The sequence below is a fragment of the Aethalodelphis obliquidens genome, unplaced genomic scaffold (assembly GCF_003676395.1).
Source record: "Aethalodelphis obliquidens isolate GAN/ISIS:26980383/991018 unplaced genomic scaffold, ASM367639v1 scaffold59, whole genome shotgun sequence".
Taxonomy (NCBI): domain Eukaryota; kingdom Metazoa; phylum Chordata; class Mammalia; order Artiodactyla; family Delphinidae; genus Aethalodelphis; species Aethalodelphis obliquidens.
The window spans coordinates 1370407-1392383 of NW_020838003.1; the positions used below are offsets into that span (position 1 = coordinate 1370407).

The 21977-nt window shown below is 39.0% G+C and overlaps 1 protein-coding gene across 1 annotated transcript in view; it reads right to left on the reverse strand.

The window, feature by feature from the left end:
* ADAMTS3 (ADAM metallopeptidase with thrombospondin type 1 motif 3) overlaps positions 1-21977 on the reverse strand; it is a 297648-nt gene that overhangs the window by 34268 nt on the left and 241403 nt on the right. Inside the window, exons 6-10 of the mRNA XM_027087432.1 lie at positions 4845-4928; positions 2764-2920; positions 1911-2016; positions 1359-1502; positions 608-740 (exon numbers count right to left, since the gene is read on the reverse strand). Of these exons, the coding sequence (XP_026943233.1) occupies positions 608-740; positions 1359-1502; positions 1911-2016; positions 2764-2920; positions 4845-4928 (624 nt within the window). The remainder of the gene's footprint in view (positions 1-607; positions 741-1358; positions 1503-1910; positions 2017-2763; positions 2921-4844; positions 4929-21977) is intronic.

Here is a 21977-nt window from a genome sequence, read left to right on the forward strand (position 1 = left end):
GCCTACACCACTAATTATCCAGATACAGACTCATGGTCATAGCTTTTTTTTTTTTTTAATTAGTACTCATTTTGGATCTGGGTTTTTTGTTCTAATTCCTATTACCTAATGCAGAAACTGTAATTTTCTACACTAGTGAGCCAAAGCTTTAGAATTCTCAGGTCAGAACATTATCGCAGGTCATTAGGAGCTGACCGTGTATACCTTACAAACAAACCAAATATCTGTATATATCTGCATATGGAGGAATTCAAACAGCAGATCGACTTCTTTTGATGAAATACTTTTTTTTCTTGCTTTAACAAATAAAGCTTTCTCCAACATATAAAAAGCCCTATTTACCAGACGTGTGACTTAAGCAAGTTGCTTAATCTCTGTAAGTCTTGGCTTGTTCATCTGTAAAATAAAAGTATACCAACTCCCTTCTAGCCTGTCACAAGGATTAAATAAGATAGCATATTTAAAGCACTTAGCTTTAGCATGTACCGACATAGCAAACACAAAATTGTTGGTTCATATTCTTGCACCAGCGAGTCTGTAAATGTCACCAAACAGGAGCTAAGCAAGTAGGTTTCAATATGCAAAATCTAAATTGACTGTAACATACCGCAGTGCACATTTTATAACCAACACCAAAGTCAAAACGACATTGCTCATCCATAGAATAATTGATTCCAGGAAGTTCTGGGAGTTTGGGCCAGTCATGTTCAAAAGGGTCATCAAGGAGACAGTCATAGGAACTGTAGGAAGGAAAATACTGCATGTAGTTAAATGTTCATTTTTTTATCACGTTCCAATGAAAAAGTATTCTTAGGTTACATACTCGGGAATTTCATCAGATCATAAAGCAAGGTTACAAAAGCATACCTTTTAAGGTTTTTAGTTTCAGCCCCATTTAGAAAAAGACCATTCATCTTTATTCATCCCAGGAAAATAAGCCAACCATACTTAGAAACACAGTAGAACCATGACAACCTTGTTCGTGTCCCTAGCTGAACCCGCCCATGGTGTGGCAGGGCAGATCCTGACCCCTATGTTACGGAGTATAGGTGGTACCCTATGCAGGCATTGCATGACCATCCCCTCCTCAAATCAACTTTGACCATTAGTCAAAGATTCCATAAAGAATTTACTAAAAGGAAACCACAGTAAAAAAATTCACTTAAATTCTAGGCTCATGGCTTAAAATATTGCAATTACACTGTGGAACTGTGCCAAAAGCTGAGTCAGAAGAAAATGTTTGTCATGAACAAAAGTTTTCGTTTCCTGGGAGTTTGGTTCTGATCAAGGTCCTAAGAGTCAGTTTCACGTCTGTATTTCTACTATAACATTCTCATGACACGCAGAAGGAGACATACTGAATGTATCTTTTCAGTTCTTGGCCGCTGCAGCGGGACCAGTGGTAACGATGAAACGCTGCTTGCACCAAAGGAGCCATGACACTTCCCATGGCAGTCTCATCACCGCACCTGTTGCCTTGTCCATCATGCTCCATTCCCAGCCTAGAACACAAAGCGAGACCCTACTGGTAAGAATCATCATAGGGGCCATGGCTTTGGCATAATTTCTGTTTTGAAAATAAGTACAGGAAAATAGGTGTTTTTTAAGTTAATGTGGCTTTTGTGGAGAAGTCACAGACACTGTGAAACTGAGAGCAATCTGACACAAATGCCTTTTTTATTCTATAGCTACGAAAAGCCCAGGAGTGTCTCTGTAAGCCAGAGTCACTCATTTAGTTTCAGTGCATGACCTCTTCACTGTTTTCAGCCCCTCAAACTTGGCAAGGGATGAGAGTTGCATGCTGGCATGCACTCTGTCCAAAGTATGAACAATACTGAGAGAAGCAGACAGAAAAGACCTTGTTTTTTTCTTTTTTTTTTTTTGCTTTATAGCTGTCAGCAGTGACTTACACATGGCCAGTTTCATGGGCTACTACAAAAGCAGATGAAAAACCATCCTCATGATTCAGGGTACAACTTCTCACTGGATGACACATGCCTGTGACTGGAGCATATCCTGTAGAGAATAACAATTACTTTCATTTTCATTTTATGAGAAAACCCATTAAGAATTACTACTGGACCTTTGCCTAGGGGGAAAAAAAAGCTTTTCAGGAAACAGAGGCAGTATTATTTCTCTGCTAGCATTGCACCACATTCTCTTGGGAAAGCCACAGGTAATGGGCTCTAAAAAGATTCACTGGGTCTGCATTTTCTCCTCTCTTAAGGGAAGGAACTGCCTGGGGTTACCATTCTGTTCTGCCCACCAACCAAGCTCTGTCTTTCTGCTGTAGTGAATGGTCCTTCATATCACGGTACTGATGAAGGGAGCCAGAAATTCCACCAACGTTGAAAAGAAAACGGTCAGTCTAATTTCTTCCGAAGTCTACATCAGAATGTATTAGATAAATGTAAGCTGACTTTGGAAGAAAGCTCTCTGGCAGCAGACATTTCCCATGGCATCTCCCTTCCCATTCCAAACAGTTAGTGGAAATCACACCACATTTTACAGCATCCCCTCTGTACCCCAGATGCACACTCATTATTGTAAAGGAGAGTGTAATTTATCATAGTATTTAGGTGGCATTTAGCATTGCAAATTCCACAGAAGTCACTGGAAGCAACAGAAAGAAAGTGTATGCTTGGCTGATGCATGGAGGAAAGTGATGGTGGAGATCTGAACATCTGAACAGACTCCCTGATTTAGGATTACTTTTGAAAAGTCATGCCCTTAAGTTTTTCTTCTACATATTAATGGAAATACCTTGCATTCCAGCAGGTCCGAAGTCTTGCCTGGTTAAGAAAATTGCATGATCATGGTGTTCAGAATGATTGGGATCAGATTTTTGTTGTTGGCAAGCCCAGCGACACACGTTCTCCAAGCTCCTGGATGGGTTTCCCCTTTCTATGAGGCTGATGGACTAGGAGGAAACAATATGTTAAAGACATACACAGCATTTTCCCAAAGGCTTCCTTTAATAACTTTCTCTGAAATTAACATTTGAGATTACAGTAATTAAATAATGTACAATAATATTATCGGGGGCTTACTTGGAAATAAATACTTATTTGGAAATAAATATTTCCAAATACTCTCATTTGGAAATTCTACATGCCCATGAGGGATACCTTTATGATCGATATTACCTGTGTGAAAGGTGGCTGACACCATTAATGGAAATATGTGACGCTGAGATCGTTTTGCTTTTGTGAAGCAACTCAATATTAATCAACTGGGTAAAAATTCTAGTAAGAATTCCTGATTTAGCTTAGATTTTTAGTTTCATAAATATTAAAAACAAAAATAGAGGATACATGGAAAGATTTGGGCGTGAAACTTTTTTTCCCAGAGATGTTAAAGTGAAAGATCTTCAGTTTCAAATTTTTTTTTTGGGGGGGGGGGTCCAAAATTAATCAACATATGGGTAGAATATAAGTTCTTCAATGAGCTGGCAAAGCTGGTGGAATCTTCGATTTGAGGAACAGTCAAATTATATAAACCTCACACTGAAAAAAAACCCTACCCTTTTTTTTAACCTCGCAGCAATGAAGAGGGGTGTACTCATATCCTGCAATTCCAAGAGATGGATTGACGTTCCTTGGAATGCTTCTACTATCACATTATTGTCAGGAGTTAAAAGTTCAGAGGGAAAGGCCCCATCCTTCAAGAACCCAGGAACCATACTTCCCCGAGAAGTTCTGATGGAATGAGAAATTGAACTTGGAACCCAAAATTAGTCCCTACTTGGCTGACCGGCTGAGAGCTTTGTTACATTTCAGCAAATGTTTTTATCAGTGTTTACATTCTTAAGAAAAATGTTTGGTTTATTATAGTTGAACACATACTTCTCCTAACAAATGATTTAATAACCAACTGAAGGCTGTTAACATCTCCATCTGGATCTGACTTGCATTGTGTTGGAGACACAAAGTAGGTCAGGTTTGTGGGATAAACTAAAGATCAATGACACCCTCTCACCAGAAATGATAAGTTTTCATACATAATAAAATGCAAACACATGGATTTTTTTTCCTGTTTGCTAAATGCATAATTTCATTAGTATTCCATAATCAGGAGGATTAATTATGGGAGGGGGGACATGTAATTTTAAACATCAAGAAAGCTGCCAAGTTAGTCACTTCCCCTATGTTTTCTCCTCAAAGGGAGAGACCACTTCCTCCATTCCATTATTTCCAAGGACAGGGACACATCTAGTGTCATTTTAAAGCCAGCTAAAGACACATTACATAAAAACGCCTATTGTATGTATTTTGACCCAACATTTTGCTTTCAAAAAGATTAATGTCCTTTTAAATAAAAAAATATTCACCGTGTGCTTTACTTTTCTTAATTGAAAAGACTCATATTTCACATATTGTTTTCAAGAAATCATGAGAGGGTAAGGATCTTTGTTATTTTGCTTCACAGATATATTTGAAGTACCTAGAAAGCATCTGACACATAGTAGGCACTCAGTATAGATGTTTTGGAATAATAAATGAACCATAAATTTGATGACGATGATAGATTAAGGAAATTCTTTTTCTTTTATAATGGTATCCATTCATTTTCATTCATACAGTTATGCCAAAATCAGGATAATTATCTCCAACTCCATAAAATAGAGGTAAACACAGCAAATAGTACCAGCACAAAAATCATTCATTATCTACTCAAATTTAGAGATCTCCATTCATTGGGGCAGTTTTCTACTCTCAGTTCACAGCAACTGGGGTCTACGTGAGACATGTCTACGTTGAATGTTAGTTATGGCTTCAGCAATCTAATCTGTTTGCTAATCCAGTCCTTGATGTTCACAGTTGACATACAGTAAGACATTTTACCTTTGCATAGCCCAGCATTATCATGCGCACCAGAACCACATTTATATGCACTCCCAGGGACTCATCATGGTAAATTTCATTCACCTAGAAACAAAGTAGATAATTACCTGAAGAAAGGCAACACAAGAGATTTCATGAGATGCACATTTAGGGTATGTAATGGTTGTGTAATCCCAAATATAGAAGTCAAGTCCCTTTTTTTTTTTAGTTTAGTTTAAACTGATGTCTGAAATGAAATCATTTACTTTTAACTATGGAATAATTCTTGGCTATGTGAATTATTTATTTTGTAAACCCCACAGTACCATGAACGTAGAGAATATGCTTTAAAAGGGCTTCATTAAACTACTGTAGTGTTAAAAGTCCATGTGTGCTATGATCCACACATAACATTCATCACAAGACGGTGACTCTGGTGAAGCATCTGCCAGCTGTGAGTGGCTGCAACCATGTGGAGGAAAAGAGCAAGCATGTCCTCCAGGTGCCCCTGTTGCCATCAGGGGTGCTACGTCTGGTTGGGGAAGCCCGTGTGCAGGAGCTGTGGTGGTCCATCTGTGGGCCAGTAACTGGGTGGCCCTCCCAATGCCTCCACCCCAGGAGTGGGGCAGCTGAGGCAACAATTATTTAGAAGTCCTACATAAAGAAATCCTTCCATATCTGCATTACTAAGATGACTGTACAAGTACATATAATACCAGTCCTGGGTATAGCTCAGAAAGGCAAAGTTGAGTCACTGCTTTTTATTTAATTTTTAATGTTGAATTAAAATTTCTACAGGTAATTTGGTATACTTTAAAATCACAGATATTAGAACTTAAGCAACCTCAGAGGCCATAGTCCAACACAGATTTATATAGATGAGGAAGATGAAGACCGTAGAGATTAGCTAACATGCAAAAACACTCAGTAAATTATTGGCAGTTTAAAGTAGACATATCTTCTGGTTATACTAGTGCAAAATTGGTGTGAATAAAGATTGCTTAGTAAGATGGCAAATGCTAGCAGAAATGGGAAAGGTGGAGTTAGCTGGCTACATTTCAAAGTTCTTAGCTGTTCTCAGGAACAGGGAACCAACATTTGTGACAATAACTAAAAGAGAGATGGAAAACCAACCTCAATTCAACTTAAGATCCAGGAGGTTTGGACAGAAGGCACAGCAAATTTAAAGCCTACAGAGGAAAGACAGACCTTAAAAAGAAATACAACTCAAGGACAACAGAATGCTCTAAGAAAAGAAATTCATGAATTTCTTGCCACACTGACCAAGAAACAGGCCAAGAAATCTCAAATGAAATGTTTCAGGAATCTAATGGGACTACACAGAACACCTTAAAATATCAAGGTCTTAAATGTAGATTAAACATATACGTACTGAATTTTTAGATGGAACTAAAAAGGGAAGCACAGCTAAGATGGAGGTAAAAGATCTAGGGAAGCTAGTATGTACTAAAGATGACAAAGTGTAGTTTAACAAGAAAAGACTTAGGCTCCTTTTAAAGTGGAAAAATACATTTATTTATACATTTATACATTTACAAACTCACACACACCCATATAATGGTGAGACCCAATTTAATACCTATTCAAGATAAGCTAAGGGGTGAAAAAAAATCTGCAATTCTCTCTTGCATTGCACAGGTGTGCAGGCTGGTAGCTCATGCCCAAGCTGTCCCGCTATAGGCCACTGTACACCTGAAGTATTGAGTTCATTTTGCCTGTTCTGTCTTACAAACGAGATGTATACAAACAGGAATGTATCCAGACTCCTCTCTAAGCAAAGAGCAAGGAGCCTAGAAAATGTGTCACATAAAAAATGGTGGGAGGATACAGTGGCTAAAGCCTGACACAAGCCACTAGTAGTCTCAGCTGATGTCTTGGTTCAAGACCTTCATTGCCTGTGTGGTCTTCATCTTTCTGAACCTCAATCAAATGCACATAATAAGAATACTACCTCATGGAGTTGGGGTAAGAATTAAAAGATTTAATTCACGCACACAATGGCTCAAAAATTTTATGAGAAGGACAGAAGGACATCAGAGCACATTAGAGTGTGGGAAGTAGAAAATAAAACTTAATAGCCACCATGTGGAAAAGGGGTTCAATTTATTCTGCATATCTACAGCAAATAAAACTAAAAACCATAGGTTCACCCTATTAAAGGGGAAGATTTCAGGTCATTATAAGGAAAATTGAATGCTGGCCAAAAAGCTATGATTTCTTATGATCCTTTTGGCCATGGACAGATTCTCTTATCTTACTCCATGCCTCATACTGCCTAATTGAAGATTTAATCCCCCTCTTCTTTTGGATTAATTATCTGATAAGAAATTTCTAGCATCATAGTCCCAATACAAGTAAAAGTCCAAAGCTGGGTCTGTCACTAATACAATCATCCAGAGAGACTCATGGACATTCCAAGAGACTTCTCATAAGGCAGCTGTTCTGAATTAGCAACATGGCTTCACACACAAATTTTTAACATGTACGTAATGTAACAGAAACGTAAGTGCATTTAATATTAAAAAAATGTTCAAATCAATGTTAGTAAGGGCACAAAATAGGGGAACAATAAAATTTTAAACTAAAGAAAAATAGATAAAAAGAAGTGAATTAATTTCTTGAGGAGAGGTGACGGAGGGAAGGAAGGCCCTTACAGCCATGGCAATATGGCAGTGACAGCAACACTTTTAAATGTTGTGGGAGACAACTATATCAGAAAACTATTAGAATCATAAAATGAGAGCTGGCAATCATAATAAGTAGCTTGTGATATCTGAGCTAGTATAATGTACATATAATCACCCCAAATTGGTACATTCATTTTTATCTGGTAAATTTTAAAATCAGTACAGTGCCAAGAAAGTATCATGCACAAAATTCATGCTCTCAATGGCAATATTACATTATAAAATGATGAAATAAAAAGACACTTTTTAAAAAGTCAAATTTACCATTCACCAAAAGAAAAGTATTATTTAACAAAAATCCCTACGCCAGGCTACTTAGATAACAGAGCACTCCAGGAGAAACCAAAATCAGTTATGGAATGTTCTGAGCTGGCACCTATTTGCGAAACTGTCTCAGAGTACAACTAAATTACTGGGGGTGGAAATAATCAACCAGAAGGCAATAATATTTATATGTAGGAGAAAATATTCTTCTGCTGTGGTAAATCAACAAATAGGTGTCTGTATTGTGCAAGGCACGGGATATCATTTATTATTTTGCTTTTCAAGGTTTAAAAAAGTTGCTTCCTGTACATTATTCACTTTTAAAATGTACATAATAAATTGGCTGCTTGTCATCTTGCTGGACCTTATTGATAACAGGATGCAATGTTTTTATGCTCTGAGACACGCAGGATATGATGAGAGTTGGAGAAATAATCAGCACCTCAGGATTAAATATATTCAAAGACCTGGATTCTGGTCCCAACTATTCCACCGATAAACTGAGTGACCTTGGGTTGGTCACTTAACCTCTCTGAGCCTCTGTTTTCTCACTGGCAAATTATAATCGTACTTGCTCTGCCTGCTTCACACTGCTGCTATTCAAATCAAACAAAATGCCACACAACTGTCCTCAGAAAAATACAAAACACATTAGAACACTTCTACCTATCTATATAAAAAGTTTTAAAGGTTTGTCAATGTATTTTCCAATCTATCTGAAAAAACAAACAAAAAATTAGGCAAACAAAAAAACACAACTGCCCCAATCTTGGTTTTCATTGAAAAGGATTCAAAAACTCTTATACTGTAAATTTACTTACTCTCAATAGAATTAAAGATATAGTTTAAATTATCAAAAAAATTTATGGGAAAAATTGTTCAACAATTTTTTTCAAAAATACTCTCCAAATGCCGTACAAAAGTTCTTTCCAGCAGATGGCAGTATGCACATTTTAGAGAAGGGTGAAGGAGCAGCTGCTTTACACACCTGAATGTACTTACCTACCAGTTGGTATGTCTGCCTTTTTGGATATTTACACATAAATAAAATAACTTCTTTAAAATTAAATAGGAATTTAAAAATATTCTACCCAAGGGAAACACTGAGTCACTGGACTCTTAAAAGCAAAGAAAAATATTGAAGACATCTTTATTTAGATTGTTTTTCAGTGTCATCTGATCAAGGCATTACATAAGAGGCATAAAGAAGCTTATGATCTGGCTCTAAATTAATCATGAATTTTAACAATCAATAAATGATATACAGAAAGAACTAAAAGCATATCATACTGAATTAATCTTTTGAATCTGTCAAGATGAATGAAAATAATATTTGTTAAGAAAGCATTTTTACAACACTTAGTAACAAGGAAAGCAACTTTTTCCTAAGTTACAGCAGAATCAAGAACAAAGAAAACAGCATTACATAGATCTTTCCAGGTTCCAGACACTGTTCTAAATACTTTACCTATATTAATTCAAGTAATCCTTGCGACAACATTAAAGATATTATTATCTCCATTTTACATCTAATGAAATTGGGGCTCAGAGAAGTTAAGTACCTTGCCCAAGGTCACACAGGTAGCACACAGAGCAAAGGATTAACACCTAGGCAGTCTGGCTCCACAGTCAGTAGTTTTTACCAACTTGCTACACTTCCACACACCTGCAGACCACAGCACTGTCACTATGCAAAACAGATCTAATTTTAGAATAATCAAGAGTGATTCATTACCCCTGAGTTTAAGAAACTGATGTGGAAGCATACTGATAAAGATAACTTAAAAACTTCACTTCCTTTTCATAATTTTCCTTCGTGTAAATTTTAAGAAAATGAGGAATTAGACTCTACTTACTCCAAATAAGGATTTCTTGATGGTCAATAATAATCTAAAAACACACTGGGAAAAAATAAAGAGGAGCTAGAGCAGATCACTGGAAAAACCGAATAAGAAAAGATAGGGCTGAAATTTATAACCAGTGTTTTGGGTTGTAAGCAAAGCGTTAATCATAAACATTCTAAGAATTCATATATTAGACACTATATAATGCAAATCAAAGTTTATCTATGCAAAACTGAATATCCTTTCACCACGTCGGCCAATCTGTGGAGCATGGGTAAATTTTCTATGAGGTGTTCAGGGTTGAGCCCAGAGTATTTATTAAATTACCTGAAAAAAGGAGTAAACAGAACATTAATTTAATTTTCAGATGACCTTAAATTGCAAGGGGTTGCCAAAGTGAGGGGGGGAGAAAAGGTAATGATTTTAGGAATACTTGATTTGATTGATCAAGTATTCCTTTCCTTGAAAGGAAAATTCCTTCCAGGTTTGTTCCCTGACAGGACAATTTTTCCTAGGACATTTCCCTGGCAGGACAATCTGACCTGCTTTGTCTGACTAGTTGATAAACAGCTTTGTCTGGCTTCAGCAAAGCAACATTAATTTTTCTTTCAGATGGGTGGGTGAGGTCTTGAGAGGCAGTATAGATCAGTGGTTAAGGGCATGGGCTTCACAGCCAAACTGCTTGGGTCTGCTCTTAGCTATGTGACCTTGGGCATATTATTTGTCTCTGTGCCTCAGTTTTCTCATCTGCAAAATGGGATAATTATACTACTGTCCTTATAGGATTGCTGAGAGGAATAAATGAGCTCATATATGTACAGTGGTTAATGGTGCCTGGGCCTTTCAAATATAAAAATGAAAATTGTTAGCCATCATTAGTGATATTATTCACACAGAAGCAAATAAATGGTATGCATGTATAATTTTTTTAAAGAGACTTTGGTTAACTAAAGGCAAAGAAGTAATGACAAGATAGCCTGGGTGATTTTGGCTGGACATAAAAGAATCCTGTAATGGACTTGGAAACTATATAACTCTATCCACAACCATCCCTTGTAGAACTAAAATTTCCAAACACATACCTGCTTGGATCTGCAGTCCTATCCTCTATGTTCTTTCTACTCAGAGGAGATAGCTGTCTCCTAACCTGTCAACTCCTCTTCCCTCACCTCCAATTTCAGACTAATAATAAAAACTTTTAAAAAAATTGAAATATACTTGATTTACAATGTTTTGTTAGTTTCAGGTGTACAGCAAAGTGACTCAGTTATACTCTTTCTTCAGATTCTTTTCCATTATGGGTTATTACACGATATTGAATATAGTTCTCTGTGCTATATAGTAGCTCCTTGTTGGTTATCTATTTTATATATAATAGTGTGTTAATTTCAAACTCCTAATTTATCCTTCCCCTAATAACTACTTTTTATGAATAGCCTTATCTAATATTTACTGAACTGAATTGTGCCTAATGCTCCTAGAGGTGGGGAACTGAATAGTAAATGAGTTTGAATCTCTGTTCTTATCATGAATATATTCTAATAGGTAAAATAAACTCTAAGCACGGAAAAAATAAATAAACACACAAAGACATGCAGATAAGGTCATTTCTGATGGGAATGGGTGCTATGAAAAAAATAAGTTTGAGTGATGAGATAGAGGATGAGAGGGAGAGGAAGAAGCTACCTGAGACTGGGGGTTGGGGGTGGGTCACAGCCAGGAGACACATGTGGACAAGAAGGAAATGGGCATGTGTGTCTCTGGGGAACAAGCGATCCAGGCAAAGGGAAGAGCTGGTACAAAAGCTCAACCTCTATTATCATGAAAGCTCAGACCCTACAAAGGAGACATCTTCATCATTTTAAAAAGAGACTGAGACCCAGAGAAGTTATACAGTTTTTCCCCTAAATGATTAGCACAGCCAAAATTCCAATAAGTCTATGTGATGCCAGTGCCTATTCCTGTTCACAACCACCTTGCCTGTCTTTTTCGTTCTGTCAGAGAGGATGTGCTAACTCTCTCTTTTTTTAGGCTCTTTCTCACTTCCTTAAAGACATATGCTCCAAAAAATCGACTCCATTTCCCATATTCAATCGCTCCCCTTCTTGGGGTTCCTTTTCCTCTTTTACTAACATTCTCAATTTTCCTTCATCATGAAAAAATAAGTCACCTACAATATTTTGTAGCATTTAGTACTGTTTACAACTATGTTCATCAACGATACTATTCAATTTCTTTAGCAATATTAGCTCCTTTTTTGCTGCCTACCCCACACACGTCAGCGTCTCAATGTTTTGTTTTCAATCCTCTTCTCGCATACTTTCGCAGCAATATTTCATCCACTGCTGTTTCTTCAACCAGTATCTATAGCCTGATGAATTCCACATATCTCATACTGATTCACCTCCCTCATGCTTCACAGCCATCTGTTCAACTCTAGTAACAGATCTATCTATTTGGAAGTATACCTATATATCACGAAGTATACTCACCCTCTCCAGAAAACCTGTTCTTCTCTCAATATTCTATCACACTTAAAGATGAAACCATCTTGATTCCTTCTTCTTCTTCAAGTAGTCAATCTGTCACCAAGTCCTGTGGGCATCCCTCACGCTTGTCTCTTCCTTCCACCTCCACATCCGGCAGCTCAGTATGTGCCCTACTCAGTTGGACTGCTACGACAACCTCTTAAAACTTTTGCAAATGTTTTCATTTGGGTAATTTGGGCCCATTTAGGTAGTTCTCCAGATTATCAGGGTCAGATGGTTGTTTTCCCGAAGCGTGAGCCTCTCCTTTTATGTTAATTTTGCTTTTACTTCCCTTAAACATCAAAGGAGCTTTGGGAGGAGCAAGAGGCAATTCAGCTATAAGATCTTACAAACTCTTCCAGCCTTTGGAACAGTGGAAACATATCAAAAGCTCAGGTAGAACTGACTTCTTTCTTCAAGAATGAGAAAGACGATTCTCTTAGTAAGCTAAAAAGTTTTTCTGTGTTTTAGGACCCTCGGAAAAATAAAGGTTGGAATAAACCAGGGGAAAAAAGTTTTTATTGATTTTTCAGTTAAAATCAAAGGGACTGGAGAGCCTCAAGATGGCGGAAGAGTAAGACGAAGAGATCACCTTCGTCCCCGCAAATACATAAGAAATACATCTACATGTGGAACAACTCCTACAGAACACCTACTGAACACTGGCAGAAGACAGACCTCCCAAAAGGCAAGAAACTCCCCACGTACCTGGGTAGGGCAAAAGAAAAAAACAAAGCAGAGACAAAAGGACAGGGACAGGACCTGCACCAGCGGGAGGGAGCTGTGAAAGAGGAAAGGTTTCCACACACTAGGAAGCCCCTTCGCGGGCGGAGACTGCAGGTGGCGGAGGGGGGAAGCTTCAGAGCTGCAAAAGAGAGCGCAGCAACAGGGGTGCAGAGGGCAAAGCAGAGAGATTCCCACACAGAGGATCCGTGCCAACTGTCACTCACCAGCCCGAGAGGCTTATCTGCTCACCTGCCGGGGCGGGCAGGGCTGGGAGCTGAGGCTCGAGCTTCGGTCGGAGCACTGGGAGAGGACTGGGGTTGGCAGCGTGGACACAGCCTGCAGGGGGTTAGTGCGCCACGGCTAGCCGGGAGGGAGTCCGGGAAAAGTCTGGAGCTGCTGAAGAGGCAAGAGACTTTTTCTTGCGTCATTGTATCCTGGTGCGCGAGGAGAGGGGATTAAGAGCGCCACTTAAAGGAGCTCCAGAGAAGGGCGCGAGCCGCAGCTATCAGCTTGGACCCCACAGACGGGCATGGGACGCTAAGGCTGCTGCTGCCGCCACCAGGAAGCTTGTGTGCGAGCACAGGTCACTATCCACACCTTCTCTCCCGGGAGCCTGTGCAGCCCGCCACTGCCAGGGTCCCGTGATCCAGGGACAACTTCACCGGGAGAACGCACGGCGCGCCTCAGGCTGGTACAATGTCACGCCGGCCTCTGCCTCCGCAGGCTCGCCCCGCATCCGAACCCCTCCCTCCCCCCCGGCCTGAGTGAGCCAGAGCCCCCGAATCAACGGCTCCTTTAACCCCATCCTGTCTGAGCGAAGTACAGACACCCTCAGGCGACCTACACGCAGAGGCGGGTCCAAATCCAAAACTGAACCCCAGGAGCTGTGCGAACAAAGAAGAGAAAGGGAAATCTCTCCCAACAGCCTCAGGAGCAGCGGATTAAATCTCCACAATCAACATGATGTACCCTGCATCTGTGGAATACCTGAATAGACAACGAATCATCCCAAATAGAGGAGGTGGACTTTGGGAGCAATGATATATATATTTTTTTTTTTTCCTCGTTCTCTTTTTGTGAGTGTTATGTGTATGATTCTGTGTGTGATTTTGCCTGTATAGCTTACCTTTTACCATTTGTCCTAGGGTTCTGTCTGTCCATTTTTTTTTTACTAAAAAAATTTTTTTCTTAGTAATTATTTTATATTTTAATAACTTCCTTCCTTCCTTCCTTCCTTCTTCCTTCCTTCTTCCTTCCTTCCTTTCTTCCTTTCTTTCTTTCCTCCCTTTTGTTCTGAGCCATGTGGAGGATAGGTTCTTGCTGCTACAGCGAGGCATCAGGGCTGTACCACTGAGGTGGGAGAGCCAAGTTCAGGACACTGGTCCACAAGAGACCACCCAGCTCCACATAATATCAAACGGCGAAAATCTCCCAGAGATCTCCATCTCAACGCCAAGACCCGGCTCCACTCAAGGACCAGCAAGCTACAGTGCTGGACATCCTATGCCAAACAACTAGCAAGACAGGAACACAACCCCACCCATTACCAGAGGTTGCCTAAAATCATAATAAGGCCACAGACACCCCAAAACACACCACCAGACATGGACCTGCCCACCAGAAAGACAAGATCCAGCCTCATCCACCAGAACACAGGTACTAGTCCCCTCCACCAAGAAGCCTACACAACCTACTGAACCAATAGCCACTGGGGCCAGACACCAAAAACAAGAGGAACTACGAACCTGCAGCCTGCAAAAAGGAGACCCCAAACACAGAAGTTAAGCAAAATGAGAAGATAGAGAAACACATAGCAGATGAGGGAGCAAGGTAAAAACCCACCAGACGTAACAAATGAAGAGGAAATAGGCAGTCTACCTGAAAAAGAATTCAGAATAATGATAGTAAAGATAATCCAAAGTCTTGGAAATAGAATGGAAAAAATACAAGAAACGTTTAACAAGGACCTAGAAGAAATAAAGAGTAAACAAACAGTGACGAACAACATAATAAATGAAGTTAAAAATTCTCTAGAAGGGATCAATAGCAGAATAACTGAGGCAGAATAACAGATAAATGATCTGGAAGATAAAATAGTGGAAATAACTACTGCAGAGCAAAATAAAGAAAAAAGGATGAAAAGAATTGACGACAGTCTTAGAGACCTCTGGGACAACATTAAACACACCAACATTCGAATTATAGGGGTCCCAGAAGAAAAAGAGGAAAAGAAAGGGACTGAGAAAATATTTGAAGAGATTATAGTTGAAAACTTCCCAAATATGGGAAAAGAAATAGTTAATCAAGTCCAGGAAGCACAGAGTCTCCCATACAGGATAAATCCAAGGAGAAACACGCCAAGACACATATTAATCAAACTATCCAAAATTATATACAAAGAACAAATATTAAAAGCAGCAAGGGAAAAACAACAAGTAACACATAAGGGAATCCCCATAAGGTTAACAGCTGATCTTTTAGCAGAAACTCTGCAAGCCAGAAGGGAGTGGCAGGACATATTTAAAGTGATGAAAGGGAAAAACGTGCAACCAAGATTACCCTACCCAGCAAGGATCTCATTCAGATTTGACGGAGAAATTAAAAGCTTTACAAATAGCAAAAGCTACGAGAATTCAGCACCACCAAACCAGCTTTACAAAAAATGCTAAAGGAACTTCTCTAGGCAGGAAACACAAGAGAAGGAAAAGACCTACAATAGGGCTTCCCTGGTGGCGCAGTGGTTGAGAGTCCGCCTGCCAATGCAGGGGACACGGGTTTGTGCCCCGGTCCGGGAATATCCCACATGCCGCAGAGCGGCTGGGCCCATGAGCCATGGCCACTGAGCCTGCGCGTCCGGAGCCTGTGCTCTGAGGCAGGAGAGGCCACAGCAGTGAGAGACCCACATACGTCAAAAAAAAAAAAAAAAAAAAAAAGACCTACAATAATAAACCCAAAACAATTAAGAAAATGGTAATAGGAACATACATATTGATAATTACCTTAAATGTAAATGGATTAAATGCTCCGAACAAAAGACATAGGTTGGCTGAATGGATACAAAAACAACACCCGTATATATGCTGTCTACAAGAGACCCACTTCAGACCTAGGGACACATACAGACTGAAAGTGAGGGGATGGAGAAAGATATTCGATGCAAATGGAAATCAAAAGAAAGCTGCAGTAGCAATTCTCATATCAGACAACATAGACTTTAAAACAGAGAGTATTACAAGAGACAAAGAAGGATACTACATAATGATCAAGGGATCGATCCAAGAAGAAGATATAACAACTGTAAATATTTATGCACCCAACATAGGAGCACCTCAATACATAAGGCAAATACTAACAGGCATAAAAGGGGAAATTGACAGTAACACAGTAATAATAAAGGCCACATATGACAAACCCACAGCCAATATAATCCTCAATGCTGAAAAACTGAAACCATTTCCACTAAGATCAGGAACAAGACAAGTTTGCCCACTCTCACCACTCTTATTCAACATAGTTTTGGAATTGTTAGCCACAGCAATCAGAGAAAAAAAAAGAAATAAAAGGAATCCAAATTGGAAAAGAAGAAGTGAACCTATCACTGTTTGCAGATGACATGATACTATACAAAGAGAATCCTAAAGATGCTACCAGAAACCTACTAGAGCTAATCAGTGAATTTGGTAAAGTAGCAGGATACAAAATTAATGCACAGAAATCTCTAGCATTCCTATACACTAATGATGAAAAATATGAATGTGAAATTAAGAAAACACTCCCATTTACCATTGCAACAAAAAGAATAAAATATCTAGGAATACACCTACCTAAGGAGACAAAAGACCTGTATGCAGAAAATTATAAGACACTGGTGAAAGAAATTAAAGATGATACAAATAGATGGAGAGATATACCATGTTCTTGGATTGGAAAAATCAACATTGTGAAAATGACTCTACTACCCAAAGCAATTTACAGATTCAATGCAATCTCTATCAAACTACCACTGGCATTTTTCACAGAGCTAGAACAAAAAATTTCACAATTTGTATGGAAACACAAAAGACCCCGAATAACCAAAGCAATCTTGAGAAAGAAAAACGGAGCTGGAGGAATCACGCTCCCTGACTTCACACTATACTAGAAAGCTACAGTAATCAAAACAGTATGACACCGGCACAGAAACAGAAATATAGATCAATGGAACAGGACAGGAAGCCCAGAGATAAACCCACACACATATGGTCACCTTATTTTTGATAAAGGAGGCAAGAATATACAGTGGAGAAAAGACAACCTCTTTAATAAGTGGTGCTGGGAAAACTGGACAGCTACATGTAAAAGAATGAAATTAGGACACTCCCTAACACCATACACAAAAATAAACTCAAAATGGATTAAAGTCCTAAATGTAAGGCCAGACACTATAAAACTCTTAGAGGAAAACTTAGGCAGAACACTCTATGACATAAATCACAGCAAGATCCTTTTTGACCCACCTCCTAGAGAAATGGAAAAAAAAAAAAAAAAACATGGGACCTAATGAAACTTAAAAGCTTTTGCACAGCAAAGGAAACCATAAACAAGACAAAAAGACAACCCTCAGAATGGGAGAAAATATTTGCAAATGAAGCAACTGACAAAGGATTAATCTCCAAAATTTACAAGCAGTACATGCAGCTCAACATTAAAAAAACAAACAACCCAATCCAAAAGTGAGCAGAAGACCTAAATAGACATTTCTCCAAAGAGATATATAGATTGCCAACAGACACATGAAAGAATGCTCAAAATCATTAATCATTAGAGAAATGCAAATCAAAACTACAATATGAGATATCATCTCACACTGGTCAGAATGGCCATCATCAAAAAATCTTCAAGCAATAAATGCTGGAGAGGGTGTGGAGAAAAGGGAACCCTCTTGCACTGTTGGTGGGAATGTAAATTGATACAGCCACTATGGAGAACAGTATGGAGGTTCCTTAAAAAACTAAAAATAGAACTACCATACGACCCAGCAATCCCACTACTGGGCATATACCCTGAGAAAACCATAATTCAAAAAGCGTCATGTACCAAAATGTTCATTGCAGCTCTACTTACAATATCCAGGACATGGAAGCAACCTAAGTGTCCATCAACAGATGAATGGATAAAGAAGATGTGGCATATATATACAATGGAATATTACTCAGCCATAAAAACGAATGAAACTGACTTATTTGTAATGAGGTGGATGGACCTAGAGACTGTCATACAGAGTGAAGTAAGTCAGAAAGAGAAAAACAAATATCATATGCTAACACGTATATATGGAATCTAAAAAAAAATGCTTCTGAAGAACCTAGGGGCAAGATGGGAATAAAGATGCAGACTTACTAGAGAATGGACTTGAGGATATGCGGAGGGGGAATGGTAAGCTGGGACAAAGTGAGAGAGTGGTATGGACATATATACACTACCTAATGTAAAATAGATAGCTAGTAGGAAGCAGCCACATAGCACAGGGAGATCAGCTCAGTGCTTTGTGACCACCTAGAGGGGTGGCATAGGGAGGGTGGGAGAGAGGGAGATGCAAGAGGGAAGAGATATGGGGACATATGTATATGTATAACTGATTCACTTTGTTATAAAGCAGAAAGTAACACACCATTGTAAAGCAATTATACTCCAATAAAGATGGTAAAAGATTTTTTGGATAAAATAAATAAATCTAAAAGAAAAAAAATCAAAGGGCCCTCTGAAGCAGCAACACTGTGTGGATATGATGTCATATTAATTTAACCTGTGTTGAAGAGACTGTGTTCCAGAATGACAGGTCCAGCATATTCCAGGGAAGGCGTACATGTTTATCTAAGGGGCAGCTGAACTGATGTGTGATTACTCCAAAGTGTTTCTGTGACCTGGTGTGTTCAGTCCACATTGGAGACATTAAGGCAATTTGTTGAGGCAGGGAGGGGTAGTATAAACCATATGGAGTTTGCAGCCAGATGAACTATGGTTTGTCCCCTAATTCTGGCACTTAGATACTATGTGTCTATATTTATAGCACAGTGTCTAACAGAGTCTCTTCCTCCAAATCATTCAAATTCATCCAGAATTCTCTTTTTCAAACACAGACTAATTTTCTTTAAAACCCTTTTCATAAACTCTCGTCATTAGCAAGGTGAAATTCAAACTCCTTGGGATGGCACCTACATTTTTCTAAAGGTAGCCCCAGATGCTCTACCCAGCCTCATCTGCCATCTCCCCTAAATACTCTTCAATTTCACCTAAAGACACACCTCCAGTGGCTCCAAAGGCATTATGAGCTACCACTTTTAGAATCCTTTTAAAATCTGTTCCCCATCTTCCAAAACCCATCTTCTCTTCTTCTAGCTGGGAAATGCCAATTCAGTCTTTAAAGTCCAACTCAGGTGGCACATCCTCTACGAAGATTTCATTTGCCAATGGCATTATTTGCCAAACCACATGCCCTTCTTTTCAATTAATGCTTACACAGTACTTCGTGGCTGAATCTTTTTTTTTTTTTTTTCTGGTACGCGGGCCTCTCACTGTTGTGGCCTCTCCTGTTGCAGAGCACAGGCTCCGGACGCGCGCAGACTCAGCGGCCATGGCTCACGGGCCCAGCCGCTCCGCGGCATGTGGGATCTTCCCGGACCGGGGCACGAACCCGTGTCCCCTGCATCGGCAGGCGGACTCTCAACCACTGCGCCACCAGGGAAGCCCGTGGCTGAATCTTTTGAAGAAACTATCACTTTTAATTATTATTTCTTGATTTGTTTATTTCACTGCTAGAATTAGCTTCTTGTGAAAAGGAGCTAAATTTTATTAATTTTTGCCTCCCTAGAAACTAACAGGACTTGGCCTATGGGAGGGTATGTATGCTAGGTGAATAAATGTCTACAGGACTGATGTGAATTCAATTGTAAAAAATGGATTAAAGATAATAACCCAAAATAGAAAACTGCTGCATGATTTGCTCAAGTTGCCTGAACATGTATACTCCCCAGATAAATCTGCCTTGCACTCACATTCAGCATTTTCAGAAACACTAGTTAAGAAATTAAAAGCAGTGTAGAGACTGAATCATCACTAAGTAACCAATAACCACATTTATTTGCTAACCGTTGAATAAGTCCATTAATGCTCTGTTAGGACTAGAGTACTTCCACGGAGTATAAATTTTCTTGTAAGAGTATTAAGTAGGGAAGCTTGCCATGTCCAGAAAACACATCTGTGAGTTACTAGTTCATTGTCCATCACAGATGGCCAATTTCAGTATATGAAAAAATTGAATTCTCTTTTAATTATCAGTGGGTACTTGTAATTACAAGATTTTTTTTCATACTGGGAGCCATCCTTTTAAATGAATTGTTTTCTTTTGGTTAATCCTGAGATTAAGGCATTGACTCAATTCTCTGCAGGGCACAACAGACCCAGATCACTTCACAGATCTTAGCAAATGACAAGGATACCTGCCACAGCAAAGTGTTGGTGACAGGGAATATCTGGCACATTGAAAGAAAACAACCCACACCCTTAAGTGCAGAATCTGCTTTATCACCCTGTTAGGGAGAATCTTAAACTAGATTGCTAGCTGATTCAATTCAACCAGACAAGTAACTGAATTCTCAACTTCAATGACTTGAATGGTATTCTAACAAGACACAGGAATGAGTAAAGGAAAGACATCAGAGTTTTATTTGGCAATGGATATACAAAATGCCTCGATTTTGCAACAAGAGGTAGTGAATCTTAAGGAGGAAGAGTACTGGACTCTGAAGGCAGAAAGATCTGTACTGGCTCAAGTCTTGGCTGTGCCACCTATTAGCTGTCTGACTCTGGAAAGGTCACCTAAACTCTCTAAATCTCAATCTCTTAATTTACAAACTAGAACTGAAAATGAACATATTTCATAGTTGAAGAATTTTCTATAATTCTTGTGGCGTATTTAGCACAGCACCGGGCACAGAGCAAAGGCTAAAATTTAGTTGGTAGTAGTATAACCCTCCATCCTTAACAACATTATATCATTCTTTTGAATCTAGACCTGAAACTAGATAATTGCAAACATCTTCAAAGATTTCATCATTAACTTTGATTCCACACAATCTATTTTTTTTTTCATATGCTACCCCATCTACATGAATGGCACCATCATCCAGCAGTATTCAAACCAGAAAAGTGTAAATCATGGTGGATTCCTCCCTTTCCTTCAGCCCCCTATTTGATCCACTGACAAATTCTATTGATTCTACTATCAATACCCCCTTATCATTGCAATCACCATTGTCCAGTAAACCATCTTCTCTTGCCTAGACATCTACAGTTGATTTCTAATTGATCTGTCTTCATTGTCCCTATATCGCTGCCATCTATTCTTTACAACACAGAAAGACGCTTTCAATGGCTTTCCATGAATTTGCTTAAAATTGAATTCAATCTCCTCCCATGACCTGAAAGGTGCTTGCCCTGTTCTTCAAGCTGCACCTGACTCCTTGTACACTGGACTCAAGCCACACTGGCTTTCTTTTTGTAACTAAAACACTTGTCCTTGTTAAATGACTGGCTCTTTCTTTCATTTTAAATCTCAATTTAACCATCATTTCTTGGGAGAAGAGTTTCTTGATCATCTTGTCTATGTATAATCCCTATCACCCGTTAGCCCTGTTATTCCCTTTCCAAGCAAACTGTTCGTTCCCTGCATAGCTCTTGTCACAATCTTTGATGTGTTTATTTGATTTCCCCACCAATTTGTAATCTGAATTTCTGTCTTTTGTGTTCCCAACTAAATGCTTGGTATATAGCATTAAAATATTTGTTAAAATACTAAGCCAGTTAAAATTTTATTGGATGTGGCAATGTGGCAGACAGTGTTTTAGACATTGTAAATATGAAGCTTAATAATGTGTAGTAACTGCACCCAAGGAGCAAACAACCTATCAGAGAGCTGCTGCCAGGGAATTCACACATTTTATAATAAGGAGGGGATGATTTGTTTAAGGTTCACAGGAGTTGATATTTGATCCTGATCTTGATAAATGAAACGTTACCAGAAAAGAAAAATGGGGATGCAGGGGG